The 13,147-nt window shown below is 37.3% G+C and overlaps 1 protein-coding gene across 1 annotated transcript in view; it reads right to left on the bottom strand.

Moving 5' to 3' along the window:
* Positions 1-13,147, bottom strand: part of UVSSA (UV stimulated scaffold protein A) — a 53,048-nt gene that overhangs the window by 20,644 nt on the left and 19,257 nt on the right. The window contains exon 8 of the mRNA XM_029961499.1: positions 10,016-10,127. Within this exon, the coding sequence (XP_029817359.1) occupies positions 10,016-10,127 (112 nt within the window). The remainder of the gene's footprint in view (positions 1-10,015; positions 10,128-13,147) is intronic.

The raw sequence follows: 13,147 nt of genomic DNA, 5'->3' as shown, positions 1-13,147 counted from the left end.
AACATCTAGGCTAAATAGAAAAAGAAATTATCTCGTTACACTTATTAGGCTGCAGACTTGTTCTTCAAAAGGGATAATGGTGCCTCCACAAAAATGTTCTTTTAAAACAGCACTTCAATGAAATAATAATGCAGGAATTTTGAATTTATGCCTTTGAAAAGGGGGCAGGACAGGGCTCCTTCTCAGCTCTTGTCATAGGTTGGAAAGTGAAAAAGCCCCTCTCAGGTGCTTTGTATCAAAGTGAAGCAGAATTAACCCAGAAGAGTGTTATAACCATACTTAAGTATCATCAGTATTTGGAAAAGTGAACTTCCTTTTATGACAGAAACAAACAGGCCCTTTGGCATGAACAAGGTTAACTGAGAAGAATATGTCATAGACTGTATCTGCAATGTAGAATTGCTTAGACTGTATTTAGAATTTTAAATTTCTTTTTTTACTTTTTTTTAAAAGGAGACTTTCTGAAAAGCATTGTTTAAAGCATGTGTACTATTTACAAATAGTAAAAAGTCAGAAGATAGCACCTTTTCTCTCATCTTCAGAGAAAAATGTGCATGTATATTAAAAGTGCATATGCAATAAAGATCTCAGAAACCCCTATTTTTTTTCCATTTGTTTCCTGTGCTGTTTACAGAAAACATGATTGCTTGTTCACTACACTGATTTTGTTGGGGAGGAGGAGGGGAACAGCAGTGACAAGCAGTCAGCAACACACAGAAAAGGCAAGGGAGATAGATAAATGGACAATGTGACATTTAGACAGATAAAATCACATCCAAAAGATCAATATAGGAATTCTTAAGAGTTACAAGAGCAAAATATTTTCTCATTGATTTCTTATTTTAAACCATTAACAGAAAAATAGCTAAAAGTAAATACACTACAACATCAGTAATACCACCTCCATTGTGGAGTTTTAAAAGAATATTTGTGTATGAAATTTGTTTTTGCAAACAAGATAAAGACAAGAGTCACCATGCAGACAGCCCCAGCTGAATGGTGTCCAATGTCAGGGTGGGGATGCTTTGTTTTGGTTTTAAGAAACAGATTAAGTACAGTTTTTAAAGTAAAATTCATATTAAGAATTCTGCTGCTCTGTGTGGTTTATTTAACACAAGTACAGTACCTGGGTTCAAACTGTTCCAATAGCAGCTCTGAGAAAGAATCATAAAAATGTTTAAATCCCCTTTTTTGTTTAAATTGACCAAATGGCACCTATTTGCCTGAAGCAATAAAGTAGACCATGTTCACAAGAGAGATCGATAGAAGGAAAGAGAGAGGCTGGGGTTTCAGCTGAAGTTAGGCTGCTGAATGCTGACATTATTGATTTTAGCTAGTTCAGCTGGCCTTGTAATTAAAATGTAAATTTGAGAAAGAGATTATGTCCTGACAGAAATGGTGGGATTAGGGGGAGATAAAAGCCCCTCAGTGAAAATTCAGAGAAAGAGCAAGCACAGGTTTCCTCAGCTGTGTGGATTTAGACGAAATCTAGCTACTTCAGATTCACTTAAGTTTAATTGAAAAAACGGAGATAGAATATAAACAGGTATTATGGACTTCAACTTTCCTGAAGAAAAATTAATAATTTCTGTTTCCCATTTGTTGAATCTTAGTCAAGCCAAGAGTATGTGATTTATATTAGCACAAGCACTCTCCAAGATTGTCAGGAAAATCCAGCAGTTCAGGTACAATATTTCCCCACTTACTCTATTGTGCTCACAATGAAAATGCCTGCCTGTATTTTACTCAGAAGCATAATAAGCTTTAGTCCTAAGTGAATAGGACTTTGCAAAGCTTCCTTCATATGGACGTGCAGACCACAGGATGCTGAAATGACAGAGGTGGCTTTAGCAAATATTCTCACAGAGCACATCAGCTGTGCGTGCACTCAGAGCAACTTACTGGATGGACAACTGCACATTTTAATATTTCTGTATAAATTACACTACTTTTAAAAGTTTTCAAGGGGTCTTTATAAGCAAAGATGGTAAAAAAAACAAAAAAAGATATCCTCAGTGCCTTTGAATGCAGCTGTGCTCATTTACATGTAAGTAAAATACTGGAATTCCTCTTTGGAAATTCAAATTAAAGAAAAAAGATAACTATGTTAGTTAACGAGAGGAGTTAATTAACATTACATAAATACTTTCTCTGGCCTACTGGTATTACAGAATATATTAATCTGTTATAGTGCTACCTCTCATTATTTAAACCTATTTATTACTGGTTTACAATCATAGTTAAGAACCAGAAAAAAACCAGAGTTTATACTAAATGCTTTCTACACCTTACACCCTGATGTCTTAAACTTCTTGCTTACCATTTTGCAGGCCCTGGCCACTGCATAGTTCCTCCGAGGCATTCTACTATCACAAACCACTCAAAAGTATATCAACATCTTGTGCAGTGACTATTAGTTTCCAAGAACTTCAGTAGAATTCAACTACATCCCATGTCCTGTTAGATTTTCTGGGAACCTTATTTACATAGAAAGACCTCACCTGAGAGTAAGGAAAGTTTGCATGATCAGCAGATTAGGATGGATCAGAAGAAATATATACAGTCAATACTTCTACATGGATGTAGAAGTATTTCATTTGAAGTGCCAATCATGTTTTTTCATAAATATGAAAAGTTATCTTCATTCCAAATACTGTATCACAATTCATTTTACTCATTTATTGTCCTAAATGTAGCTAGGCCTCTATAGGCCTCAAATTGCACCAAGGGAGGTTCAGGTTGGATATTAGGAAATATTTCTTCACTGAAAGAGTGGTTAAGCATTGGAACAGGCTTCCCAGGGAAGTGGTGGAATCACCATCCCTGGAAGTGTCCAAAAAACAAGTAGATGTGGCACTTTGTGATATGCTGCAGCAGGCATGGTGGTACTCAGTCAGAGGTTGGACTTGTTGATTCTCGAGGTCTTTTCCAATCTAATGATGACCCTATGATTCCATATAGAACTTGTGTCTCTCCATATAGAGACATATTCAAAATACACTAGTATAATGAGGCAGTCTCACTTTTCTAATTAAATACTTCTAATATACTTCTAATGCTGTATATGCTAAGAAAAATTGAGACCACACAGCGCATTTGATTTACATCATGTAACAACTATGTCTGATTTTTTTTTTTTGATTCATAATAACATTAATAGGAATCTTATTCTAAATACTAAACTATTGTCTAGGGAGAGAAACACAACTGTGTGTTACTTGCATGTTCCAAATTTAGGAAATAAGAGCCCAAATTTCAAAGGGCAGTGAAAGGTAAGTAGGTACTTCTGCCTGTCCTTTCCCCTTAAAGAAATCAGGTAATACCCTTATTTAGCCTAGACAGTGTAATTCAAAGTCTCAAATTCGGCTCCTGAGAACAGAGGAGTGTTCCTGAGAACTCAGTGAGAGTGCTTCACCCCCTCTGAAGTCTGCAGGTTTGGTTTTGCTGCGCTCTCCACTGAGCTGTTTCTCCGTGTAAAACCGTTCTCCACATTCTTCACAAGCAGGAAGAATTCCCTCAGGAAGCTCCTGAGGTGTGGAGACCAGACAAATCAAACCTGACTGAAAAGCTATTAGACATTTAGAGCAAGACCCAGACAAACTGAGAAATCACTGCAGTAAGCAAGGAAAAAGCTTAAGTATAATTTTTATAACTTCCATTTAGGCAGCACGTGTTTGTCTGTTTAGTGATTTATCAGTCAGTAAAACCTCAGCAAGTTCATTCCCAAGTAATAATGTCATAAAAAACATTTGTTTTCTTTACAGCTAAGCAAGGCACCATCATTTGGTTAATCATGGTGAGACACATTTTTATGGCCAATAGCTGATGAAAGCCATTGGCCAGACTGCTCTTCAGACTTACACCTCACCCCAAATAAACCACCTTACCTTATGCATTAAATACAGGTTCCTGTCAGCAACAGAAGCTGCTGTACTGACCCCACACTTGGCTTCTCTTATTTGCACTGAGTCACCCTTCAGTCAAATCTACTTCATGATCACTGCCATGACAATCAACCTCTTTCCTGAGGAAGACTAGACTCCTCCCATTTTAAAAGCTATTAAAAATTAATTTTAGAAAGTTTTTCAAATGTGCCTACCATTGGGCAATTCTAATATCAGAAAACTAAACAAAGTATTTCCCTAAAAAAGCAATAAGCACTGAAAACAGGTCTTCCACTGAGTATGTCAGAGATGCCTCGATGATGTAAGTCAGGGATGTAAAATCAACACTTAGGATTTGTGCTTTTTCCCTGTGATTTCCAGAAGATTTTCATCTGTACTGTTAAAAATAACTAAAACCCCACAACAGAATAGAGGAAAATGTAACTGTAAAATCAAGAGATTCTGTTCTGTTGCTTCCATGAAGGGAAAAAGACCAGTACGAAAGTTATCATTTCTTCAGAGGCCAGAATAGGGGGGATCTGTTTTGCTTTATCAGCACTTGCATGTGTGGTTTTTTGCCAAGTGTAGCTTTTAATCTGTTATATAAACCAGAAAAACCTTTTTTTTTAATGGGAGAAAAAACATGTAGATATAGGATAAAAGATCAAATTACCACTGTACTCAGTAACTAAACTCACTGTTTTCCTAATTCCTACATCAAAAATGGAGAAAAATAGAGCTAAGAAAGAGTGAGCACAGTGCAGCTCACAGCAATACCTGTGTATGTTAGATGACATGTCCAGCTTCAAATTCAGTGCCCTTGTTCTCAGTGTGACACAGATGGAACATCTGTACTTGACCACACAAACAAAGACATTTAAAAGCATTTAGGAAAACTTTTCTGGAGGGAATAAAAGAACCAGATGCCAATAAGTTAGTAATTAATTTTCCTTTTTTTTTTTTTTAATTTGTAATGATGATTCTATGATGCTCCACATTTTTGAGGCTGTTTAGTTTTAATCACTGTGTCCCCTGCATGTCTTGGTAGATGCCTGTCAAGAAAATAACATTTTTAAAAACAATATGCATGCAAGTCTGTTGCTTAGGTACAGATCAGACTATACCTAGTCCATATAAACAAGTATATTTTATGAATAAATGCCCCAAAATGCATGACTTTTACTGCTTCAAATAAAAAAATTCAATCACACATTAGTCTACACAGTGCTGTATTGTCATTTCTAATACAGGCTTTTTCATGTTCTGAGAAGATGCAAAAGCTATAAAACCCCACACCCTTAATGAATGGTCACCACAGCAAGTTTATTTATGTCTCTAAAATGCTCAGTGAAAGCTGCAATAGAATGAATAGCTTCTGTGGTCCAAAGCACTCCCAATTCTATGTAAAGAACCAGGTGACAACTTCTCTACTAAGGAAACAGTAGGTGTGTACACTTTATTGGTTTAATTGGGGTATAAGTCTTGTTTCTCATGTTGCTATGACTTTTCATAGTAACAACAACAACAACAAAAAAAACACAGAGAAAACTATGACTCAAACACCATATTAGGAAAGGCAGTGTGGGGACATCTAACCCACAAAAGCACATCACTGTGATGAGGAAGAATTTCTGAAATGGATAGAACTAACCCTTGGGATTTTAGAACTACAGCTTTGATCCCAATATGAAAGAAGTCTCAAGCAGTCTTTAAGATGCAACATGAACCACTGAAGTAGCTCTTAGGGACCTAAAAACATTCTGGCTTAAGGTTCAAATACAAGAGAAATAATCTGTTTAATCACAGTTGAAATAATGGTTTGTGTTCTTGACTGTACAGTCATTCCTCACAAGATTTTGGATAAGGATGAAACTTGATAACCAACAGACTGCTTCCATGCTAATATTCTCAAGTCAGATGGCTTCCTTGTGTCACCACTTGTAAAAGAGCAATAGCACTTCCCTGTCCTCAGAGCATTATTGCATAAGTAAGTTCTTGAATGCTTGTATTGAGACACAAGCAAGAACTATCAACTGAGGGGGGTGCAGGAAGGAATCTCTTATCCTGGCATCAGCACCAAATCCTGTCAATGGCACAAGAATGACATCAGGAGCTGCACAGTTCCATCCTTACCTCATCCACCTTTAAAGCTTTATGCCAATGCAACTTTCATCTGACCAGCAAAGGCAGGAATGTGGAGAATCTCCAGTGGAGATCCCTAAAGCTTTCCTTTAAATGCTCTTGATTTTCCAGGGCTTAGAAACATCAGCCATACAAGGGCAACTGAAATCAGCAACATCAGTACCGAGAACAAGACCAACCTTAAGAAAATTATTATCAGTGTTGTTTCTTTCTCAGCCCAATATTCCTCTTTAGCAACCCAGTGTATCTAAAGTGGCCCTGGGGTCCCACAGGAGCTCCAGGCTCTTGTCTGTTGCAGACATCAGGTGCAAGTGTAAATAAGGATTATACAAATGGGAGGTCGTTAAAAGTCTGGTAATGCTAATTTGGCATGACACCCCTAATGGGTTATATCTTCACACTCCAGTTATCTAATCACCTAAATTCTCTTAACAAATTTACATTTCATTTTATACATGGAGATTCAAATTGACTTGCTCAATTCTCCCTCCACCCAAACTGTACCCATGCTCAGTTCATTCACATATTTAATATCCTCATCAATTTTGAGATCATCATCATCAACCACATACACAAACAGATAATACAAATGCATGTGTTTACACAGTTGTGTATAAAACTTCCCTTGTCTCTAAATATCTTTTAATTTTTTACAAGCTTCTCAGATCTCAGGAGAACCACACAAACACATATGCATCATCAGAAATAGCATCTCAGCTTGAAATTTACCTTGTTGGTAGGATACTTCCATTATCCTAAGAGAAGTGACATCGAATAAAGTGACTTTTAAATCAATAATTTACATGTCACGTTTTGATCCATTTCCAGAGTCATGTTTTACACCTTTGTTTTTTTGTTTAATATAAAAAGTTAATCTGGTTTACTCAGGAAAAGTAGCAACAAAAGGAAAAAAGCTTTTAACTGTTCACACCTTCCACATAACACTGCGATTTTATTTTACATGGAAGGCCTAATGTTCCAGTTAGAATATTCCACTTGCACTGACTCTCATTTTCTAAACTCAAAGTTCTCATGAACTAGCTGTGAACTGAAGAAATGCAGCAAAACCCCACCTGAATCACATTTAGATAAAGGTAAAGTCACTGCTGTGATCACTGCACTTGCTTATAGAACCAAAAGGTACATTTAATTAGAGAGGTGGCTGCCCAACAGCTGGCTCTTGATGAGAACATGCTGCTATAAAATCAATATATTATTGTGTATTTTAATATGATAATTCACTTTCCTAAACAAAATGTGTCAAAGGGATGCTTATTTTGGTTTTGCATATTAAAAACAATGCAGAACAGAACCCAATAGAGAAAATTTTCCTCATGCAGACCTGAAGTAATCACACAGAAGTCAGTTGGTTTATGCAATAGTTATATATTGGCTTGTGAGATAGATTTTTGAACTAGTAACTCACCAGTTTGTCCAAGAAAGCACTTAAGTACACAAAGACAGAAGGAAGTGTGTGCTTAAAAGACTGCCTGAATTCTTTTCAGGAAGTCTGAGTTATTTTAAGACCCTTTCCTGAACTGGGAATTTACCTAATAACTTTAATTGCAGTGATCAATGTTGAATGACTTCAGAAACATCAGGAATGATTAATCCTTTCAAAATGTTATTTTTAACAAATACACCAGGTAAAGAACAGCCAAGTGTGACCATTAGCTCCTACACAACTACATGTATATAAAGTGAGAGGTTTTGTTTCCTGACTGATTGATTTGCACTGTAACGTGTTTTCCTATCAGCAATTGTTTAAATACAAATTGGGAAATTTTTAATCTATTTTATATAGATTTTTATATATATACACTCAAATATCCATTTTATATGGATTTTTATAGATATACACTCAAATATCCTTGAGTAGACAGCAGTCTTGTCCTTTTATCCTTTTTCATGAGGAGGACTTCGAATAGCAGCCAAATATTGTGTTAGGGTGACAAAAAAGGGTGGTAAGACACTGTTTTTAAAAAACATGTATCCACAGGGAAGATGGGAAAAAAAGGAAGAGGTGAATACATTTCACTTCCAGTGGAAGCTGACAAGTACAAACAGAACTTTTGCAGGTTAGACTTCTTTAGGCTGTTGCTAAAGATATGGCAAATGAGTTCCAGTGCCTGGAAGTATTACAAAAATACCAGTTTTGGCACAAGGAATACTGCCAAAGGAAGGGGAAAAACAAAAAAAGAACCATAGCTATGTAAAAAACTAACCTCATTTGTTCATTCATTTACTGTCACTACCAATGCTTTGGACACTTTCATCAGTCACACATACATAAGAAGCTTTTCACAACTATCTGGAAAGCTGCTGCCTTTCTTTTCCATTATATTCCTTTTCTCAAAGTCCCACTGTTAGCAATAATCAGAATTTACTCAGTATTTATTGCAAGACTGACACAGTTGGGATAACCAACACACACTGGTATAATTTTATCAAAACATAACATTTTTTTCCATGAACAAACAAAATAAAAGGCTGTCCAGTTCCCGAGTTTGTGTCCTATAGGCCTCCAGCACTGATCTGTGTTCATACACATCTACTTCTCATTTCATTATCTCAATACTCCCAATTCCACTTCATCTTCCCCAATTCTGGGCTGGACAAAGGAAGTGCCTGCAGGCTGTTTCAAGCAACACCTACTCCAAGAGCCACATCAAACCTTGCTGCAGCTCCCTGCTCAAGGTACCAGCCTAATTCCCAGTCCTCTAAGAATCTATAGCTGAAAATTTCCAACTTTTTTAAAGGCATGGAGGAAGAGAGTCACCTGCCTCCTTCAAACAAACTGGAACCAGCCAGTTGGACTCGCTGCAAGTCTGCTGAGGTGGGTAACACTGATAATCAGGGCAGGCCTTACTTCCCAGACTATCCTGGCAGGTTAAGTCTAGATGGGGTAGACAGACTGAGGCATAAGCAGGACTTCACACCTGGACACACCCTTGAGCTGATCCCAGGATAACTACAGGTGATTGTTTCTGACCACCTTTCACTGTCTGTAGCCAACTTTGATGGCAGAGGACAGTAAAAAGGTCCTCTACATAAAGGTCCGCTACATAAACTTGGCTTTACACAGGCACACCCCTTTTTTCAGCAAAAAGAAACATTCGACTTGTACAGGTAACAGTTACAGCCTGACTTTCAAGATGGAAACTGCAGATAAATGAAAAATAAGCATCAATAGGACTGAAAAAGGCACAGTACAGCACAAATCTTACACAAATACTCAGAGAGGAGCAAAGAAGCAAGACACTTCTTACAGTGGCCAAGATTTTTAACTTCTGTGTGATGGCAGTTAACCTTCCCTTCTCTACAATGTTCTGAAATCTTATGAGTCTTAAAATACACAATTTTGCACAAAGGCAAGCTGCAGAGACTTACTAAGTGAAATGTACAAAGGGCAAGGAGTAATGTACCAAAACTGAATTATTTAAGATGAATTTTCCTCAGTAACCCCCCTCTCAATTTCACAAAACCACTTGTAAGTATACCTTTATTTAAAAATTACCTACTTAGAACACACAAACAAAAAGAGCCACCTTGCAGAGCTGTAAGTTGGCCACTCTATGGGAGGAAGTGGCTGTGCATCTCCAACTGCTACCAATGCAGGTGGTGGAACAGAACCTTCTCCCATCTCACCAGACTGTCACCAGCATTTCTAATATTCCTGCTCATTTACAGCTCCACTTTGCAGTCCCTTCACTTTCAGTATGTGTTTTGCACACTTATAAGTACACACGGAGCTGCCTCTGGCTCTTAACTCCAGTGGAACAGGATGGAATGAAATAAGCTGCTGCTCCTAGAAAGTATTTGTTTATCTGGAGCCAATCGCTGTTCCTGTGTCCATGTAATGACTTCCTCAGAGCAGGCAGAGATTACCCACACCACTGATCACTTTATTACTTCAGAATGGCTGTTTATTTACCTTAGTGCAGCAGCAACATGCAGGGATAAAGCTTGTCACAGCTGGGCAAACTCACCGTACTCCTTACGCAGGTGGTCTGGAATGTGGGGCTCATAACCTTCCTTCTCAGGGACCTCCACAAAGTCATCTTCATCCTCGTCCTCCTCGTCATCATCCGAGGCTTTCATCTGCAGAGATATTTTTGTTGGGTTTTTTTTCTTTTTTTTTTTTGTAAATGTGAAGATTGCTTTTCATTTCCCTTCACACTGAAAATATTTTGCAGACATCTTGATAGCCCTACTGAGACTGCTCTATGTCAAAACTATTTCCCTAATTATGTATTTAATCTTTATCTAAGATTAGGCCTCTGCTTAACGTTTTATCTCTAAAGCCATACTCTATCCTAAGGGCTTCTTTTAAAGCCCCTTTTATCCATTAGAACACACACACAGTTGGTGAAGTCTGAGAAAGTGTGAAGCTATGAAACAGACCAAAAAAATCTTAAAACAACATCAAGATTTTGATTTAATGAGCAAATTATAGCCTTACCTCTTCCCCTTTGGATGATTTTACTCCTCTAGCAGCACCCAAATAGTCTGTGGCATGTTACATGGTATCACAAACTGTCTAAGAGCTCAAATCCAGAGCAGGCAAACAGGAGGGGAAGTGGCAAGTTAATACTGACCCAAGTAGGAATATTCAGATGTGTATACTACAGTGGTTCACTGTGTTTCTTCACAACAGCACTGAAAATAACTGGCAACATTCATTTCTTAGCTAACTTGGTACACCCCAACCATTCATACCATTAGACTGCATACACTGCTATGGTTAAGATCAACAAAACAGGATTTTTTTTAAATGTACATTTGGTCTGTCTTGCAGTCTGAGTATCTACGAGTAGTTAAAAAAAAACGCAGTTCCTACCAACTAAACAGGGTAATTCATTCATTTCCTATATCTCATGTCATCCTGATACTTCTGTATATATACCAGCAAATCTCTACATTTTTTCTAAGCTTGTTCCATACCTGAAAATGATTTTGTCTTCTAAATTACACGTAAGCTAAAAGAATCTGTGCCACCAGACACAGCCTGTACTATCAGAGCTTTAAAACAGCAAATGCCAGCTACCTTAAAAAGGCAGCAATGACAGAGGCTTTACACTTTATTTCTTTTGCCCACCTTCAGAGTCATCTAATTCCCAACAACAACATAATTAGCACTTTATTGTAGTTTCCCATGTGCTTTTACAATTCTAGGAAATAATAAGGGGTGTCCACTAAATCCAGCCTTAGCACAGGCTATCACTTTTTTCCACTTCATTGCAGCAACCCAAAGCCACAGATAAGGAATAGCATCATTTTCAGTATTTTCAACTGTGTTCTTTACTCCTCTTAGTGCACCTGACTTCTGTTGATATTCATATCAACTCCTCTTTGCTACAAGCACCAGAGGATACTGCCAGTTTTGCCTGAAGCAGAATTTTCCCAATTTAATGCACTACTCTAATCTTGTGTCACAGCTGAATTCCTTTAAATCATACATATACTCTGAAACCAAAAACCTAGAAACCGATCTTGATTTATTGAATGTAGTTCAATATAAATAACTTTTAAAAAAAATTAGTATTTTTTTTGTCAGTATTATTTGTAAGCTGGAATGAATTAATTTGTAATACCAAATGTTAATTTATATTAATACACATTGATACATATCAACACATAATGAATGGATGGCACAAATTAGAAGTAAGATCCTTCTCTTTGTTTAAAAAGTTACTTTGATTTAAGAAAGCTACAGTTCCAGTGGAAAAAAAAAGAGATTTACTGTGCTGAAGAGTAGAGTTGATTTACTATTTCATTCTTACCATAGAACATTTAATTAGTCTTCATTTTAAAATAAAGACTCATCATAATCATGTTTGAGAGTACCCTGCTGCCAAAGACAGGTAAGAGCCACAGCTCAGTCTTTCAGGACAATTATCCCTACCTGGAGAGCTGCCAACATCCAGGCTATCCTGGAGGATCCTGCACCCAGGTTTACTTTTTGTTTCCCACTGCAATTGTTCTTCCTCATCTAAAAGCAAGCAGCAATTCAGGCTGTACCTGGCCTGGCCAAGACAGATGCACACTGAGCCAAAACAGAGTTTAACCAAAGAGAGGGTCAAATGTTCCACCACTAATCACAGACTCCCAAAGCCACTAGACTTGAAAGCAGAACATCTGTGTTAAACTACAACTCTCAGAAGACCTTCCCAATGGCCTTTAGAAAGAAAAAAATCATCAGGCTTCGTGCTGCAGAAGAGAAGAGGGCTAAAGATTGAAGAGAAGTTTGCTTGTATTTTGGTTTTGATATTCTGCTGGTGCAGTCACCCCCTTTTCATCTATTAGGGACAATTAAATTAAATTCAGAAATAACCTCCACTCCCATTTTGCTACAAGCTGGACAACATCATACTTTCCACACTCAGGTTCCATTTCTCATGTAGCTATTAAAAAAAGATTTCACCAAGCTAAAACTTGTCATAGATTATCTTAGTCTACAACTTTGTGCCATAATGTACGAGCTGATCAACTTTCACATCATAAAACAGGGAAAGTAAATTCAGTGTGTTTCCACAGTTTTTACTCAGCAGTCTATAAACAAACAGCAACAGGTTTAAGGAACTGAGAAACAGTGTCAAGAGAAAGAAAACTCAGTTCAGATTGATAATTTAACATAAATTTCCAGATTATACCTGAAGTAGGGGGGATATAATACCAGTACTAGACTAGTACCAGGACTAGAGGGTATGCTGGGTACTACCTTTAATTGAAATCTCCCCAAATTTGTTCCCATGTCACTGGAGGTACGTATCTCTCCATAAAGTAACACACTAAAATTCAGTGGGCTTCTCTAATCCCCAACTTGAAAAACTGCATTAGAAGCAACTTTGCTGTATAACCTGCATGGCCTAAAACTTTAAGGCACGTGAAAAGCCCGACAGAGAAAAGGCATAATCAGATGCAAATTCACTTTGTTTAGGTACAACCCATGAACTGTGCATTCAAGTACTATAGAAAACATTAATCATAGGAAACTGTAATTTTTGTTATCAGTCTAACACTAATCAAAAGGGAAACCTGTCACTACCGCTGACCTGTGAAACGTCCCAATTATACTCTTTGGAAATGACAGGAGCACTTAACTTCCTCACTGAGTAAAT

The sequence above is a fragment of the Manacus vitellinus genome, unplaced genomic scaffold, assembly GCF_001715985.3.
Source record: "Manacus vitellinus isolate BGI_N305 unplaced genomic scaffold, ASM171598v3 scaffold_0_pilon, whole genome shotgun sequence".
Classification (NCBI taxonomy): domain Eukaryota; kingdom Metazoa; phylum Chordata; class Aves; order Passeriformes; family Pipridae; genus Manacus; species Manacus vitellinus.
The sequence above is the reverse complement of the archived record's forward strand: the minus strand, read 5'-3'. Positions and strand labels throughout refer to the sequence as shown.